The following is a 20,000-nucleotide window of genomic DNA, read 5'->3' on the forward strand; positions in this document are numbered from 1 at the left end:
GTATGTAAAGATATACATATATATATATATATATATATACATTCATATATATATATATATATATATATATATATATATATATATATATATATATATATATATATATACATATACATATAAATATCAACAAGTCTTTTGAGATGATGATTCTAGCTGACGGCCCTTCTTCACCCTAACTTCCATTCGCCGCTGTCGACTAAACAGTTCTTAGGGGATTTGCTTGAGAGCAGGCACCTGGATGTACCATTTTCCAAGCACACGCTGATAGAACTAATTAGAATTTGCGTAAAAGAATGTAAATTCGAATTCTACTGGAAATTTCACTATCAAAATTCTGGCAAGGCAGTGGGTAACCCCTTAAGTCATTTATATGTGGAATTTTTCGAAAGCAAAATATTAAAGAAAATCATTCCACGCAACGTAGTATGGTTCAGACTATGTTGATGTCATAATATGTGTTTGGCCAGGTCACGAAAATATAAATAACTTCATTGTTAAAGTAAATGGATTAGTACCATCAATGGAATTCCCTATGGAAATGGTAAAGGATGTTGCCTATCTATTTTGGATTGCCTAATACAAGGGACTAGAGCTATAGACAGCGTGTACAGATAACCCACCAACATTTCTGCCTATGTTCATTTTTATTCTGGTCACAGCAATAAAGTTAAGAAATCAGTTTTCACATCCATGTTCTTAAGAGTATTACGTAAATGTAGCCCTAAATACATAGATGATGAAATAGACATGATTAGGAGCATAGGCAAGAAATTGAAATATCCTGACTGTATTAGAAAATGCATTAACAGCGACAAGAAAGACATTTTATGTTAACAAAAAAGAAACTTATAGCACTAAACTACCTGCCTGTACTGCCTTATAATAATAAATTCAAAGATATTCCCCGCCTACTTAAGAATTTTGGAGTTAATGTAACATTCGAGAACAATAAAACCTTGAAACGTGTACTTATAGAGAACTCCCCGGCAACGCCAAAAGTTGCATACCAGATTTCATGTACTTCTTGTGATAACTTTTACATTGGCCAAACTGGAAAAACAGTGGAAAAGAGAATAGAACAGCATGAAAAATGTATAAGAAATACACGGGTGAACAATGGAATTTTTATACATGTTAGTGAAAACAATCATGAAATCAACCGAGCAAAAAAAAAAAAAAAAGTTTATTCTAATGAAGTACTAGAAAGAAACATCATTGAGTCCTGTTTCATTAGAAAAAATTTCAGCAAGAACTTGAATATTAGCCATGGCAGGTATAAACTTGATCCAATAATCTCAAAAGACATATACAAGGAGTTTAATTTTAAGGAAGGTACTTGGAAGACGAGGATTGGGGAAGCGAGGTCTCTGAGGATTTGTAAAATGTGACCTGTCACTGATGAGGGGAGGACCACGCCTACAAACATCTGTCAGATACAAGTACTTGTTTTCCAAACGTTTGTGTGTTCGTATGTACTGTCCTGCTAGCATTTACGTTAAAAATTTCTTCTACTTTGAATCCGTCCTCTGAAGGTGACTTAGTTAGCAATAAAGACGACGCCAGTCAGGAGCTACAACCGTGTTTCGTCTCTTCTCTGTGGCATTTGCGATATATACACAGATAATATATATATATATATATATATATATATATATATATATATATATATATATATATATATATATATATTTAAAAATCACAGTAGATGCACGTGACTTCAGTGTATAAGCAATCCACAGGAAAAAGACAGGCGCTTGGTACTGAACTTCTGCCTGCCTTTTTCCTGTGGAATTCGCTTATATATATATATATATATATATATATATATATATATATATATATATATATATATATTGAATATATATATACAGTATGTATATATATATATATATATATATATATATATATATATATATATATATATATATATATATATATATATATATATATATTGTCAGGCTCGTGACTCGTTGCAAAGATGAGGTGGCTCTAACTGAAAAATCTGGAAACACTAGGGTGGCAGCACGATCCCAAATAGATATATAAGGGAATGAAATATAAAAAATGTTTTACCAAAATAAATGAAAAAGGGATAAAGGTAAACTTATTTGTTCACTAAATAGTATAATTCACTAAATCAGAACACTGAAATATGTACAGGAACTAACTATTGAGCCCCGTGGCATTATCAAGACTTACGTTACACAAAGCATTGATGATAAAATCAAGCAAAGTACCATAACCACAAATCTCTTATCGTTAGGCCTTTGTAGGCTAATAGTTTGGAAAATAAAAAAGATCTTAGAATGCACTGTAAGGGGTACGGGTAATGGAACATTGCACTGATGAGCATTCCGGTATTCTTGTCTGGTATGGTACCTGTGTAATGCAGAGACTAGCACCGTCATACTACTTGGTATCACACAACAGGGACTCGAAATCTGGAGTCTTTAGTCTGTGGACAAGATGTGAGGGTTCATAGAGCCAGGAACCTGCAGGAGGGCATGTCAAAAATGTTGCGCAATTAATTGAAGCAACTATCTTAACAGGAAAGGAAGAGAGAGAGAGAGTAGAGAGGGTGTTAGGGAGGAGAAAGAGAGGGAGAGAGAGAGAAAGAGAAAGAGTTTATCAGTTGTCATTCAGAATTTTCCAGGGCAGTGCTAGGTTGGTCAGCTAATATATAATATATATATATATATACTATATATATATATATATATATATATATATATATATATATATATATATATATATATAATTTATATAATTTTCAAGCCTGGTCTGGACTAGGGCATGGAACTACCATCTCCTTGGCATTTCCTCATAAATCAAATGAAGTAAACAAGTTACGTGAATCACAATCTATTCTTCCTCTCCTTATATTTTTTATTTATTTCTACCAGGTCTGGTCTGGATGTCCTGGGACTTCCCTCCCACTGGCCTTTTTCTCTCAAATGCTACTGAGTGCAGTTGAAGTAGTTGGTCTTACCGTGAACAGAAGGGGAACGCTCTCCTGACGCACAACATCTCCCTTCTTCTTCGTGGTCTTCAGTTCGATGGCCTCTTCTTCGAAGACGTCACTGGCGTCAAAGGCCCGATTCTCGATTTCTCTGACCGATCCCATTTTGAAATGCTTCTAATGCGAGGGATCTTCCAATTCTGAAAGATAGGGGTTAATGGTTTGAAAGAAGTGAAATACAGTTCAGCTGCTCTCTCTCTCTCTCTCTCTCTCTCTCTCTCTCTCTCTCTCTATATATATATATATATATATATATATATATATATATATATATATATATATATATATATATATATATATATATATATATATATATATATATATATATATATATATAAATATATATATATATATATATATATATATATATATATATATATATATATATATATATATATATATATATATATATATATATATATATATATATATATATATATATATATATATATATATATATATATATATATATTATATATATATATATATATATATATATATATATATATATATATATATATATATATATATTTATAAATATTACTGCTGTTCGCCCTCGATGTATTTATGTGTAGGAATATTAGTCAGATTGACCTCGACAGAGAACATCTCTGTCCCGCAGGTAGGCCAGGCAATTCAAAATAACGATCACAGCAGAGACAGGCGAACGTCCTCGCATAGGCAGGAATAGGCTGGGTAGTTCAAAAAACAAAATATGCCTATGGCAGTAGGGACCTAAACCTCAGAGAGGGTTTTCACTCAATAATCTCTAGTAATGGTGGCCTTAAGCTATCTTCCCTCTACCCTACGCATTCGGCAATGTCTTTGTCAAGGTCGGAGTGCCTGGGGCGTCGTGTAAAGATGCAGCCTCACCTTGCGGGAACGCGAGCGAGGTCAGAGAGAGACAGGCCATGAACGAGGGAGTAAGCCGCGTAGCGTGCCGGAATGGTCTCCTTGGTCCCTTTACTCCACTTTTGCTCCTACGTCTATATTAATTAGTGAATTGGGAAGACTGCTAGTATCAAGACTTCCGAGTGTCCGTTGTATGCGCAAAGGACTCGACGTTCAAGGTAAGTCCGATTCTTGTTCAAGCTTCGTCGATTGACTAGTAACTTTTCTGTATTTCCGTTTCCTTTGTTTCATCCTCCAGCCACCACTTACGGGATATGCTATTACGAAGTCTAGATTAAGCCAAATTATTATGTTGTTTAGCGTTAGCCGAATTATCCCAGTAAGTTTCAGGGATTTAGGCCAGCAAGTCATTTTTAATACTCTGGTATTCGTTATGCCTAGCGCTCATTGTTTGGGGAGAACTGTTGCGTCTGTGTATTTAATACCATCTTAACAAGTAGAGATTTTCTGCGTTTGCAGTTGGTGACGTTTATCATAAAGTCTTTATTCCTTGAATATTCTTTGTTAAGGTTAATTACCCTTAACTAGCGACCTTTGATTAATTAACGTCTGTCTTTGAGGTTAACTTGTGGCTTCAAGAGACAGGTTACATGTACTCTTGGCATGCAGGGCCGTGAAACTTTACGTAAATTAACCAATAACTGATCAGCCAAGACACCCACGTAACATTGGCGACCTTGCGTAGAATCTAAAGTAAATTTTAGAGAAAGAATCTGGAGAAAAGGAAATTAATTACATTAATTCCAAAGATAAAAGTCAGATATTGAATTCCATTTTACTCTTCCAAACAAGGAGCTAGGCATAATAAGAAGCAATAAGAAGAATAGTTAGAATAACAGGTATAGTGAGAATTAGCGTAGGAAAGTGTGCACTGAAAGCAGAGCGAGTCATAATTTGTAACGTTGTGAGAAAGGGCATTTTTACCGCGTTCGGAGCATTCGAGTTAAGTCGTCTGGTAACGTATCCGATCGTTATTGTTTTCATATAGCGGGAATCATTCAAAACACCGTGTCAGTGAAATAGCAAACGAACGGAAATAGTAATTTTGCCATAAAATACATTTTTTTCAGTAAAGTAAATTTGGTCCCGTCCGAACCACAGACTCGTTTCATTTTGATGGAAGTTACTCCTTAAACAGACGTTTTAGCCGTGGAAAATACAATAACAAAAGACACAACGTTGTTTGGTAATTTCGTTTTCCATCCTTAACGTAAAACGCTATGCATGATTGGTATACTTAGAGTAAAATCTGGATACCTGCATTTGTTTCGTTCGTTGTTTTGAATTTTGTGCTAAAAAGAAAATACCCGCCATCTTGATTCCTCCGCTGGGCGGGTATTCGGAATTGTTTTGAACTGGGTGCGAAATACCCGTCATTTGGGGTTCCCGCGCCGCCAGAGGTTTTGAATTTAGGCCTAACGAGCTTTGGCCGCCATCTTAAGACCTTGTTATTGTGACCAGACTCTGTTTTCAGCCACTTTTGGGTCTACTTTCTTTGGCGTAGTAAACCCACCTCGCAATATCTTAGCTAGACAGACTTCGGTAGACAAAACCAAGATATAATTTAGTCAGGGAAAGATAGGCCTTAGTTAGAATTAATACAATAACAAGTTCCTATACAAATACCTGATGCCAAAAACCATATAAAAAGAGTTTTAAATTTTACGCTAAAATCTTGTGACATCACGTCGGCTCCTTTGAAGGTCAGATATAAAGCATCGCTCAGGAAGCCAAGACGACGTATCTGCCATTTATTTAGAACCATGCCATTGTGCAATTATAAAATCTTTGCTTAACATGTTCTCAAGCAGCAAGAAATTAGCTGATTGAAAATCTCTCTTTCTCTCTCCCTTCATTTAAGTAAGCCGTAAAGTGATAACCTTTCGAGTGTACGTGACCCGCTTCAAAGAAAGACGGGCCGACACAGAAATTAAATCAATAAGTAAAAGAAATACCTCTGTCCCACTAGTCAGATGAGGACAAGTTAAGCTTTTACAGTGATAAATTGTCGGTCGACTGAGGCCTGGTACCCCTACCCATAGCGAAACCATAGTTTTTACCCTCTGAAAGAAGAGTGGTTAGCTGGGACCAGCCACTCAAAAGTACCTTAAAAAAAAAAAAAAAAAAAAAAAAAAAAAAAAAAAAAAAAAATTCACTTTATTCCACAGTGCCAATAATTTGCTGCACTGTCATCAATAGAATAGCTTACTTCTCTCTCTCTCTCTCTTTTACCTTCCCTTTCTCTCTCATTCAATTGTTACACTCTGCAGGGGTTGTAGAGTGCCTTTCCTCCTATTTAGCCTAGTTGGACTCCAGTAGAGGGTCCTTAGGAACACATTGGCACCATAGTGCCACCAAGCAAGCATATAAGAAAATAAATAAAACCAAAACAAAAGGGAACACAGAAGAGAAAGTTCTTCTGGAACCTAACCTGCACCAGTGCCTAGGGATACTGAGTGCCACTAGTGTGACCTGTACACGGCACACCCAACTACAGTGCCACCTTTCGAAAGGGTGCCACATCACTGAAGAGACACTTCCTCGCTGCCCAAGTACGCCCAGTCAACCTGGTTAGACGCCCTTCCCCACCAGAACCATGGCAGCAGAAAATGATAAAACCTTCCTGGGGCTGGGGACGGCGGCAGGTCTCACCGGCTCGGAACTTACCACCTGGGTCAAGTGGACTACTTGGCCAAGCGGGAGAAGGAAGAAAGACTCGAGCAGAGGAAGTATGAGGAAGAGCAGAGGAAGTATGAAGAAGAACGGAGGGCGTATGAAGCCGAGCAGAGGCAGCTAGAAGAGGAAAGAGAAGAAAGAAGAAGACAGCTTGAGTTAGCCTGCAAGGAAAGTGAGTTAGCCTTCAAGGAGAAAGAGCTAGAGCTGGAAAGAGCGAAAATGGAGAATGCCGAAGCTATGGCTAGACAGCAAGCCTCCAGTCCTACACCTGCTGCATCAAACGCTTCAATTTTGAGCATCAATTCCCTAGTCCCCAAGTGCACTGAGGACGAGCCAGAAGCATGGCTGGAGGAGATCGAGGCTCTTTTCGATAACTACAGCACCACGGAGATGGAGAGAGCCTTAATACTAGCCAAGCATATGGAGGGAAAAGCTAAGGCAGCGCTTCGCTCACTGGAGAAGAGCCAGAGAGGCAACATGGCGGAAGTTCGTAGAGTCATTACCAAGGCCTACGAAATAACCCCAGAAAAATGGAGACAACGGTTCCAAGGTCTTGCCAAGGAAGTCGGCTGGTCTTGGACGGAATGGGCATGTCACAAAACCCAGTCCGGTACGTGCTGGTTCGACTCCTTGGCCTGCACGACGTTTGAGGATCTTTTCAATCGGAGCATGCTAGAAGACCTTTACCAATGTGTGCCTGGGCCCCTTGCTGTATATCTTAACGATAAACAGCCCCCCACACTTATGGAAGCTTGTCGCATGGCTGATTCGTGGGAAACTTTTAATCAGTCGCATAGCACCTCGCAGAAGCGAATCGTTCCTCCGGCCTACCTCTCGAACTCCACTTGCCCGAAGAATGGACTGCCGAGCAAGACCATGTGCAACTATTGCAAGAAGGGGGGACACGCTGAAGCTGAGTGCCGATACAAACTCGGCACAAATAAGCAGCTTACCCCTACCAACCAGAACTCCTCTCCCGATTCATCTGCTCAGCCCTCCCCTCCGACAGTTACTGCAGGCCACCGAGCCCATCCAAAAGGCCCGTGCAAATCCTGTGGGGCTGCCAGCCACTACAATGCTGGATCTCTGGCCTGTCCACATCATGTCCCTACCACAAAATTTGTCAACCTAATTAGCACTTCATTCTCTGCGGCCGGTCCGCACCAGATCCTTTACCCCGAGAGACTGGAAACCCAGTTCATCTCGGTGGCCCCTCTTCAGAGCACTAGCCTGCCCATGACCCTTCCGGTCACAGTAGACACTGCGGCAGACATTAGCCTGATCACTAGGGCCCAAGTGCCAGCTGGTGCCATGGTTGACGAAAAACCCGGTGGGAAATGAAGTGGATAGAAGGCCACACCATTACCATTCCCACGGTCCAACTCCAGGTTACGACACCTTGGGGCACAATACCCCACCGCCTTGGGGTGGTAGGTGGAATTCGGCCCGGAGTGGCCTTCTTGTTGGGACGGGATCTTCTCTGGGGAAGCCCGTTACCAATGCCACTTCGCAGCCACGTTACCTCCTCCACGGAGGCCCCATCTAGAACTCTTGATAAAGTCAAACCCCCACCTTCCGCCCACCAAAGTGGTCCGCGGAAGGGGCATAAACCAAACTATTTTAGGCCTAGCTCTCTCCAATCGTGAAGGGCTGGCCCACCAAGAGGTCCTCCCTCTCCCCAAAGAGATATTCAGGAGGAGCAGTACCGCTGCAGGACGTGCAAGCGGACAGACCACTCCACAAATTGGGAGGGCTGCATATTTCCCAAGTCTGGAAGAGTATAGGGATAGGGGAAAATTAGGACCAATCAGCGTTCAGAGTTCGCGTGAGGCAATGACGTCATTATCTCAGCATTCATTCTTACAGTGTGTACGATAATTATCCGCTAGTAACGTATATAGTCACTATTGATAAATTATAATATATGTATACTATCCGATTTTTTTCATTCGGGTTATCATTAATTACTTTTATCGTCTAAATAGCTCTTCATTTCTAACAAAATTCAAGTTTAATTAATGATGAAAACCGAGGAAGTATAACACTTTTATATATTCGTATGATTCATTAAATTGCCCTTCTTGAAGATGATTCTGACTTGTAAATAAACAATTCATTCATACGGCCTAGAGCTCCTTATTTAACAGTTGTCTGTCGTTCCTCTCTTTTAGCAATGAATGTCAAGGAAAAGCTATCAAATTTCGAGAAATTTAAGAATATGCATTCAAACCTGTGACAGTAGCGACGTAATTGAATTAAGGACGAATGTTACAGCAAAAGAACATGATCAAGGAATGGCTGGAAGAGTATGCAAATTTCTTTTAATGCCTTTTCCCCTTATCCTTATCAAGTTACAAGATGGGTCTACCCATAGATAAAGAGGGGAGAGATTGGACAGACACGAAAGAAACTAATAACTGTTGAAACAACCTCAAGTAAACGTGTGTTAGTATTAGTCAACTTGCAGTGAAGTACACGCCTGTATTTCGAGCTAATAAAATAAAATAATGAATGTTGTAATAAGCTCTTTATTAAAGCCTATTTGACATTAAATTCATGTAACCTAATAAATTAGCATGAAGTGTTACTTTCAGTCCATATTACCACAGTTAAGAGTGACAATTTTCCCTACTACTAGTACTAGTTCTACAATGTACATAGTATCATGAGAGCCCTAGCCAGGGCCTGCTGCAGTTGTACTGTACGTGTTAATGAAGTATTATAATGTTATTTACAAAGTCATCAATAAGTTCTCAAGCCTCCTTGTATGCAGTGGACTCGGTTGAATTTGATCTGCCATGACGCTTGAAGGTAGTAGGCTGTTCTTCAATTTTACCATTATCATTTTTGCCCTATACTTCAAAGTTATAATACAGCATTATAGCTTTACTGACTAGCTAGACTACAAATAAACTTTACCAACTAGCTAGTCTACCAGGGTTTATCATCAAATAACACAAAGGGTAGTCTACCATCGCCTAACCTTATCTTAGAAAAGGATGACTAATTTGGAACAACTTCAGGAATGCCCATTTTTCTATCTGTCCCCCTCCACAGACTATGAAATGCAGCTCAAGTCTTGGCCAGCTATGAAAGCCTAAGTTATTCTTACAGGCTAGCCTAACTTAGACTCTTCAATGAAAATAAATATGTTGAATTACAGGTCAGTATGATTTTGACATTGTCTGCAGACTGCAGCACCTATTAATTATTAGGAAATGAATATTTTGCCATGTTATTTCTCTACAATATTCATGTGCCTTTCTATTAGATTCTGTATTAACTTTTGTTTTATTTTTCAATAACACTTACTGGAGCCCCTCGATTCATAATACAAGCTTTTTCAGAATTATTTGATTTTTTTTTCTTTCTTGAAAAAAATACTTTTATACACACTATTGTTTTAAAATTACGATTATATAGAAAAGATAAAGTATGAAAATCCATAGTTTTTAAACATTTCAAGTATATTTTTCTTGATAACGAGAAATATAATTGTTTCTTGAGCAAAAGACTAAATATTACTGTGCATAAAAATATTTTTTTCCGGGAAAGAAAAATAAAAATCAAATAATTCTGAAAAGGCTTCAATTATGAATAGAGGGGCTCAAGTAAAAGATTTATTGAAAAATAAAATAAAGTTAATACAGAATCTAATAGAAAGGTACATAAATATTGTAGAGAAATATGGCAAAATATTCATTTCCTAATAATTACTATGTGCTGCAGTCTGCAGACAATGTCAAAATCATACTGACCTGGAATTCAACATATTTATTTAAATTGTAGATTCTATTGTAAGTTAGGCTTGGCCTGTAAGAATAACTTAGGCTATCATAGCTAGCCAAGACTTGAGGTGTATTTCATAGTCTGTGGAGGGGGACAGACATAAAATGGGCATTCCTGAAGGTTATTCCAAATTAGACATCCTTTTTCTAAGCTAAGGTTAGGTTATGGTAGGCTACCTTTATTTGATGATAAACCCTGGTAGACTGGCTAGTTGGTAAAGTTTATTTGTAGTCTAGCTAGTCAGTAAAGCTATAATGCTGTATTATAACTTTGAAGTATAGGCAAAATGATAATGGTAAAATTGAAGAACAGCCTACTACCTTCAAGCGTCATGGCAGATCAAATTCAACCGAGTCCACTGCATACAAGGAGGCTTGAGAACTTATTGATGACCTTGTAAATAACATTATAATACTTCATTAACACGTACAGTACAACTGCAGCAGGCCCTGGGCTAGGCCTCATGATACTATGTACTGTACATTGTAGAACTAGTACTAGTAGTAGGGAAAATTGTCACTCTTAACTGTGGTAATATGGACTGAAAGTAACCCTACATGCTAATTTATCAGGCTACATGAATTTAATGTCAAATAGGCTTTAATAAAGAGCTTATTACAACATTCATTATTTTATTTTATTAGCTCGAAATGCAGGCGTGTACTTCACTGTAAGTTGACTAATACTAACACACGTTTACTTGAGGTTGTTTAAAACTGTTATAAAGATTTTCACGAATGAAAAAGTCTCTATCTTGTCTGCCCAATCTCTCCCCTCTATATCTATGGGTAGACCCATCTTGTAACTTGATAAGGATAAGGGGAAAAGGCATTAAAATTTTTGCATACTCTTCCAGTCATTCCTTGACCCTGTTCTTTTGTTGTTACATTCGTCCTTACTTCAGTTATGTCGCTACTGTCACTGGTTTGAATGCATGTTCTTAAATTTCTCGAAATTTGATAGCTTTTCCTTGACATTCATTGCTAAAAGAGAGGAACGATAGACTGCTCTTCACTAAGCAGCTCTAGGCCGTATGAATGAATTGTTTATTTACAAGTCAGAATCATCTTCAAGAAGGGTTGTTTAATGAATCATACGAATATATAAAAATGTTATACTTCCTCGGTTTTCATCATTAATTAAACTTGAATTTTGTTAGAAGTAAAGAGCTATTTAGACGATAAAAGTAATTAATGATAACCCGAATGAAAAAAATCGGATAGTATACATATATTATAATTTATCAATAATGACTATATACGTTACTAGCGGATAATTATCGTACACACTGTAAGAATGAATGCTGAGATAATGACGTCATTGCCTCACGCGAACTCTGAACGCTGATTGGTCCTAATCTTCCCCTATCCCTATACTCTTCCAGACTTGGGAAATATGCGGGAGGGCTGCCCAAGCAAGCAACGCCCAGTGGACGCCCCCGAACAAGACTCTTGGAGAGGCTACAATCTCCTGCTGGGGCAGGAATCTCTGCCGCAGCCAAACCCAAGTCGTCTGCTAGGGATTGCACCTCCGGACCCCTTGTCAGGCATGTCTGACCCTCAACTGCTGTCAGTGCCACTTGTTGGCACTGAGCAGTGCCAGACTCCGTCCTCCACGGACGTTGAGCTACCAATTAAGAAGGCCCCTATGCCGGGTCTAAATCATGAGGCGAATCCTCCTCCGGGAGATTTAGGATTCCCCATGCAGTTGATCATCACAACCGGAGAGCCTCCAGCACCCGAGACTTCTTCTTTGCTAAATATGATTCCAGGGGATGAATCCCTGGAGGATCGAAATGGTACCCCATCTCTGGAAGACTAGGAACTGGCCTCGTCGGACGCAGAAGTCGAGATCGCTCTCACTCCGGTTGTCGCAGCAGCCGGAGCAGGGAGCCCTCCTGTAGCTTTTGAAGTTGCCCCTGACTTCGCGCCCGCTAGCCCTTCTGGCCTGTCCCCAGAGTCGGTGCCCTCATCACTTCCTAGGCCTGCTACTGATAGGCCTTGGAAGAACCCGAAGAAGAAGAAGAAGGGGCGGAAGAGAGCCCAGTCGTTGCCGAGCCATAAGCTCATCCTTTACAGTATAGTAAACTGCTTATGGTATTTAACAAAACTGATCTCCTACATCTAGGAACTCTTACTTTCCAGTTTTCATGATCGACAGTCAGCAAGAATAGGCTGAGGAACATTTCACTTTGTTACCCTTCTCAGACACACTTGGCTGATTCCCTCTGTTCTGCTGCATAGACAACGATCATCTGATTTGGAAAACATGAACGAAGGATCGTCCTTTTAGCTTTCAAACCCACGGGTGTCGCTATTGCGATCCACTTCATCGAAAACCGGCCTATGCATCTGAAGAAATTTGCGTATCAATTCATCTCCCTGTATCGCAGCATCCCAGACATCTCCATGTCCCATATTTATTCAGTTGGAAGCGGCAATCGGTGGACAGCTGGATTCGGTGGCTGATTTTTACCCTTGGCCACCAGATTGATATTCTTCCATTCTCGCTTTTTATTCCTTTGATTTTCCTCGTAGGAAGGTAAGGCCGTCAGTGAACCTTATCCGACGCACTGTCGGCATTACTCATGGGTGTGAGCAGCATCCTGTCATCCCCTAGTTGTACCCACTTTTTAAGCCTTATTCTAGCTCCCTTCAATTTGCCGTCTAACCTCTCTAACTAATACCTCTTTGGGTAACTACGAAGTTTTCTCCCACATCCACCTTTAGAAAGTTTTACTTTATCTGATTCATTTTCTGGATCTCTCCCTCTTGATGCCCAACCACTCCAAGTCGCTCTTTTCACTGTCTTAAGCACTGAATAGCCGACAGTGCCCCAGTGCTTAGCTTGACAGCCTAGACTTTATAAAGTCAAGCCTTTCACTTTGTTTTGTATTAAATAGGGACTATTATTTCCAACTCTTTTTTCTTCTTCCTTATGGTCCATTCTTCAAATATATTTGTTTAAATCACAACTTTGGCATTCATCATCACTTCAAAGTTATTATCCGTGCAAAAGAAAAGCAAAAAAAACAAAGAAAGAAAAGCAAAACGATGCACTGTAACTGGCATCATTTCATTCTTACAATAATACAGCCTTATTTATTGATAAGCTGATTCAGCCAGAGCGAAGCAATTATTCATTGCTACTTGTACTATATCGTGTCCACATTTACGTCAAATCAAGGTTCTTGATATTAAGATTTGCATAGATGAGCATTTAATTTTCACCATTGTGGTTTCCAGATCTATTGGCTGAAGAACAGATGAAGTGGGGTTGCAATGATGGAAGAAAGCCCTGAATAATCTCTTTCTATCCGTATGTCATTTCCTTCTAGAGTTTTGTTATTGCCCTCTTAAATATTTAGATAAAAGAAGTTGCGGTCTCAATGTATAATTTTCTTGTAACTATCTATTACCTTTTATATGATCAGACTTTCATTTTGGTTATTTATTTGTTAGTTTTCTGAACAGGAAAACTATTGTGCCGGCTTTGTTTGTCCGTCCGCACTTTATTCTGTCCGCACTTTTTCTATCCGCCCTCAGATCTTAAAAACTACTGCGGCTAGAGGCCTGCAAATTGGTGTGTTGATCATCCACCCTCCAATCATCAAACATACCAAAACGCAGCCCCCTAGCCTCAGTAGTTTTTATTTTATTTAAGGTTAAAGTTAGCCATAATCGTGCTTCTGGCAACGATGTAAGATAGGCCACCACCAGCCCGTGGTTAAAGTTTGATGGGTCGCGGTTCATACAGCATTATACCGAGACCACCGAAAGATAGATCGATTTTCGGTGGCCTTGATTGTACGCTGTAGCGGCTGTACAAAAAACTCTATTGCGCCGAAGAAACTTCAGCGCATTTTTTACTTGTGATTTTTATCATTTACTTTACATTTTTCTCTGAAGTTTCATTACAGGTCTTTCGCATTATTGTTCCCTGATCCTACGAGCGATCGTCTCCTGAGCTTTTCTTCCGTTCCTTCGTATCTTCCCTTCTTCATTTGATATTGCTACACTCTCCTCTTGCTGATGCATAAAACTCTTGTTTCACCTGAAACATTGTTATATACCTGAGTTTCAGCCTTAGTAAAGTTTTTTTTAATAATTACATTTTGATTTATGCGGTTTCATAGTTAAGTGTTCATTTAATGTACAATGGAATGTACTGGTATCAATCGACATTCACTTTTTACAGAATCAGTTTTCAGGCGTTTCTGTGTTTTTAATGAAAAACTGTGCACCACAATGTGATGAGTAACAGAACTAACAAATGCTCATCATTTCTACACTCGGAATTTACTAGAATAAACGTATTGTAACTCGGAATTTCCTGGAGTAAACGTATTGTAACTCTGAATTAAACGTATTGTAACTCGGAATTTACTAGAGTAAACGTGTTGTAACTCGGACTTTACTAGAGTAAACGTATTGTAACTCGGAATTTACTAGAGTAAACGTGTTGTAACTCAGAATTTACTAGAGTAAACGTGTTGTAACTCGGAATTTACTAGAGTAAACGTGTTGTAACTCAGAATTTACTAGAGTAAACGTGTTGTAACTCAGAATTTACTAGAGTGAACGTGTTGTAACTCGGAATTTACTAGAGTAAACGTGTTGTAACTCGGAATTTACTAGAGCAAACGTGTTGTAACTCGGAATTTACTAGAGTAAACGTATTGTAACTCGGAAATTACTGGAGTAAACGTATTGTAACTCGGAATTTACTAGATAAAACGTATTGTAACTCGGAATTTACTAGAGTAAACGTGTTGTAACTCGGAATTTACTAAAGTAAACGTGTTGTAACTCAGAATTTACTAGAGTAAACGTGTTGTAACTCGGAATTTACTAGAGTAAACGTGTTGTAACTCGGGATTTACTAGAGTAAACGTATTGTTACTCGGAATTTACTAGAGTGAACGTGTTGTAACTCGGAATTTACCAGAGTAAACGTATTGTAACTCGGAAATTACTGGAGTAAACGTATTGTAACTCGGAATTTACTAGAGTAAACGTATTGTAACTCGGAATTTACTAGAGTAAACGTATTGTACCATCTTAAGTTATTATATTATATTCTGATGTATTTACTTCTTTATTTCTTTTCGGAAATTCCTGGTTCAGATGAAGATTTGTTCGTAAATCGGATTTCTTGAAGGTTTTGCACCAATGGAATGCTCATCAGTTCATACTTTTTAACTCGACCTTCGAGGGATTTATACGAGTATCTGTCACATGGACTCGACATTTAATTGATACCGTTTCCGGTGAAATATATCATATATCTATATATGTGTGAGTGTGTGTGTACGTATATATGTATGTATGTATGTATATAACCATCTGTTGCATAGAACAAATAAATAAAAGGAAATTATTATACCAACGATATGTGATATATTTTAATTTAAAGAATAACAGAAGATATAAAAATTAATATTACAGATATGCATTTAGTGAGAGGTATATAGTATTATATAAATTTATGTATCCATTGTATTCGTTATGTGGAGTATATATACAAAAATGATGCATGGGTGGGTGTATACATAAGAATGTATTCGAGCTCTAATAACTACTACATGGTTTCTTGAAATAAGAATAATGAGTACTGTCTTTCACATAAACCTCACTTAACAGTCGACATCTTCCCCGTCCCGATAAAGCTTCAGTCTTCTTGAGTTTCCATCACAGGTTGATTCAGTAACAGTCGCTCTAAAGTCTCCTGATTTTGTTGAAAGTGTCTCTCTAGTTGACTGGATACCTGAGTCATCTGACTGTCGATCTTCGTCTGTATCTTCATCACTTCCTTCTTGAGATCACCACACATGATGGAGAGTTCCTCGAACTTGGTCTTCTGCGAACGACGGTCGTTTGTATATCTCAGCTGGAAGCTCTTGAACTGCTTGCCAACATCCTCCTCCATGTTGGGCTGGTAGTCGTCAGATGTGATGTTGCTGCCCAAGGAGATAGCTTCCCTGATTGTTTCATCTTTGATGGAGTAACATTGCATGTCTTTCTTGTCCTCTTTATTGGGTGAGACTGTTATGACTGACTGAATCGAGGATCTTGAAGACAAAAGTTCTCTCAGACTGCTTGGGAAAAAGCTCCATTTGTATGCAAAGGTAAGAACCTTTTCATAAGCCACGAGATAAGATGCTTGTTTCACCAGCCGCTTAATCTTTCCCAGTCTTTTAAGATGTGGGATGTCATTGACTGCCAAACCGATGAGAAGATTTGACATGATTACAGTCACTAAGAATACAAAAAGACTCATAACTATGAGGCAAAATACATCGAAGGGCATTCCTTTCTCATTGACAAATTCACTATAAGCAATTTCTCCAGTCATCATCATGAGTGTCTTAGCAAAGCTGAGTGAATAAGTATCGAAGACAGGCATCTTCTTGAACAGAATGTGGAAGCTCATAGAAAACCCAAGGATTAAGCTCAAAAAGGAAAAGATGAATTTAATCAGTGACTTAGACACTTTGGTAAACATCAGGATGTAAGTACCAAGGGCTGGGAACCGGCCGAGAAGCATCATGAGTTCGACCCAAACAAAGAGGATGGATATGCTTGCAAGAGCTCTTTCTCTTTCTACTGGCAAATCGTCAGCTGCTGTTGTTGCACTGGTAGATTTTACACGCCGCTCTGTGGTTATGAATACCACATAAGCTGAAGTCGTCATTGCTATCAGTCTTGTGTATGTTTCCCACTGCATCATCATTTTCTTGAAATTGGCAATAGTCATAATGATAGCTGGAATGGATATGGAAATGATGAGGGTTATATGACTGATTTTGAATGCCAGGTACCATTCATGGTGATTTGACCAGCGCAGTTCCATCTTACCATAAGTTAAAAGGACGAAGACTGTGTGTATCATTAGATAAAGGAAATATTGTATCACGTTGAAGTAAAAGATATTACGAATCCGACTCCATTTAATACACAAGAAACTTTCTAAAAGAGGGTGTTTGATTAAAGGCTCCAGACGAGTACCAGCAAGTTCACAAGCAATGGAACTTTGCATTTCATCTTTCTCAGAACAAAGCACTGAATAATCAAAAGTGATACTGAAATCTGGATCATACTGTGATTTCTTTGATAGCTTCACATTTGAGTCAAAGAGGTCTTTAAAGAGTTGCATGGCAGAGGGAAGTTTTTCTAAAACAATAGAACAGTTTGTAACACCATTGTCATTAACATAAGCGAGGTGTTCACCATTGCTGAGAAGTATTTTACAACATTCTAAAGATGCACTTCCTATAGCTAAATGAAAAGGTCTATTTCCATTGCTGTCTGTTTCTTTAATCAAGTGGTGAACTTTATTTGTATCCAGCAAATATTGGAGCGTTGTTGAGCAACCGCTAGTACATGCAGCATGCAATGCATTTTCTCCCTCTCGAGTTACTTGTGTTGGGTCAGCTCCATTGGCAAGAAAAAATTTGACAACATCAGGAAGACCAAGCCGACAGGCTAGGAAAAGTGGAGTTTCTCCAAGAAAATTAACGGTGCTGAGATCTCTACTTACGCATTTATAAATCAACTGTATCACTTTTAGAATCTGAAATTCATGATCTACTTTGGCACCTGATGGCAGAGCAGCATGGTACAGGCTACATGATTTTTCTGTCATTGCTTCCAATACTTTTGAACTCTCGCCATCCATCAGCAGTTGTTTCAGTATTGGAACGTTTCTCACGGCAGCAGCCAGATGGTAGACAGTCTGATTGTTGCGATCTCTGATGCTCAGATCTGGATTATACTTAAGCATGAGATTGATAGTCGCCAAATTTCCAGTCCTTACTGCCGAGTGAAGTGGGGTCTCCTTAAACTGACCGCTCACGTAGGGTGGAGGGTCGCTCATCTGTCTGGGCGATGCTCCGTGCTCAAGCAGGTCTTTAACTCCTTCGTACCAGTCTTCCCTAACAGCAACATGCAAAGCTGAGTTGCCTAGGCTGTCTAAGGCTTCAACCTAGAGGACAAAAAGGCAATCATTTAAAAAAGGCTCAACCGTGTTTGATTTGCACTATCTAATGTTTTGAGCTGAATGAGTTGATGATGCATTCAAGCCTAAGCTAAATTCATTGTAGGAAATTCCTTAGAGATAGAAGTAATTACTGAGACATAAGCTGAACGAACAATGAATAACTTACGAAAAGGTTATTGAATGCATTGAAGATAGTAAAAAATACATCAAGGATTTTACTGAATAAAGCTAAAGCTGAAATGCAGTGATTAGATAAAATGTTACGGAATATATTTAAAATATTTGAGTGTTAAGCTTTTACAACTTCTAAGTTTATGCATGTTTAATGCCAAAACTAGCAGTTATGCACATTGTACTGAAAATACGTGCCAGATCGAGTGGAATTTGAATATTAGAAAACTGGAATTCAGATTCCGAGACTGTTTACGCTTATATCCAGAGGAATAACGCTACCCTAGGATATTCTATGTCTAGCTTTGACGTGACTCTGTTATGAATTAAGGGATCCCTCTAGATCTTGCAATGATTTAGATGAATCTTCAGTAAAAGGAAGTACTGAAGAAGGTAATTCTACAATGGTTTTGGTGTCCATAGGAAATCAGACTAAGCTACTCCAATTTTTTCTCTGATATGCTTCATTATTTTTCTTTCTCCCAAACTATAGGCTAGTGTTTCCTTCTGAGTCAACGGATACTGAGACAACCTAGCAATTTCAACGTACCAGCGCAGTTCCAGCTAATTAAATCTCTATTTGGAGGATGAAATAGGTTATTCATTTACACATTCCCTTTGCAGAACAGATGCATATCACCTCACTTGAAGAAAAAAGACTAACCTTAGCACCACGACTGATGAGCAAATTCAAAATGTCGAGCTGTTGCATGTGGCAGGCTGCATGAAGAGGCGTCAGCCCACCGTAAGAAATGCTGTTGATGTGTTCCGTTGTCTGGTCCAAGTGAAGCCTCACGCCCTCGACATTACCGGCGTTGATGGCCTGCAGAATGAACACCAACGACTGTTCAGACTATGATAAACGGCATGTCTTTGACCATTCAAAATGGGGTAGTAAGAGGGGTGGTGAAGCAAGCGATGAAATGATTTTTCTAAGGGGAAAAAAAAAACTGCCATAATAGAACAGTAGCATATTGGTGAAGGGAATGAAATAATAAAAATTCGAGGATGTTTAGATTTGCCCAAATTGTAAGTATATAGTTGAAATTAAGTTGCCAAGATTAAGTGAAGAGTAATGTAAGGAAAAACGATTGCTGAATTTGATGTAGAAGGAAACCTGATGAGGAGGAGAGGGAAGCTGTATAAAACCAGTTTTGATAAAATATGATATATAAATGTTAAAATGGCCCGGAAGAGCTCCGTGCAGATGAAACAAATGAGATGATACAAAAACAGGATCTTGTCCAGAAAAACGTAGATTTGAAAAACCGTGTTGTGTTCACTTAGAGAATGAACATTTTATTTTGAGAAGAAAAAGATGGTAATTGATCCGAAATAAAAACTTAAGGTAGACAGGAAAAAAGCTTGCTTGAAATGAAGAAAAATTAGGAAATGATGGAAACAGGAAAATAGGAGAATAGAGGAGGATTAAAAC

At 38.6% G+C, this 20,000-nt stretch overlaps 1 protein-coding gene across 1 annotated transcript in view; it reads right to left on the bottom strand.

The window, feature by feature from the left end:
* Window positions 1-15,787: 15,787 nt before the first annotated feature.
* The window catches only part of LOC136843368 (transient receptor potential channel pyrexia-like), a 12,019-nt gene continuing 7,806 nt past the window's right edge, over window positions 15,788-20,000 (bottom strand). The window contains exons 3-4 of the mRNA XM_067111712.1: window positions 19,230-19,388; window positions 15,788-18,379 (exon numbers count right to left, since the gene is read on the bottom strand). Coding sequence (XP_066967813.1) covers window positions 16,067-18,379; window positions 19,230-19,388 — 2,472 coding nt within the window. The 3' untranslated portion in view covers window positions 15,788-16,066. The remainder of the gene's footprint in view (window positions 18,380-19,229; window positions 19,389-20,000) is intronic.

The sequence above is a fragment of the Macrobrachium rosenbergii genome, chromosome 11, assembly GCF_040412425.1.
Source record: "Macrobrachium rosenbergii isolate ZJJX-2024 chromosome 11, ASM4041242v1, whole genome shotgun sequence".
Lineage (NCBI taxonomy): Eukaryota > Metazoa > Arthropoda > Malacostraca > Decapoda > Palaemonidae > Macrobrachium > Macrobrachium rosenbergii.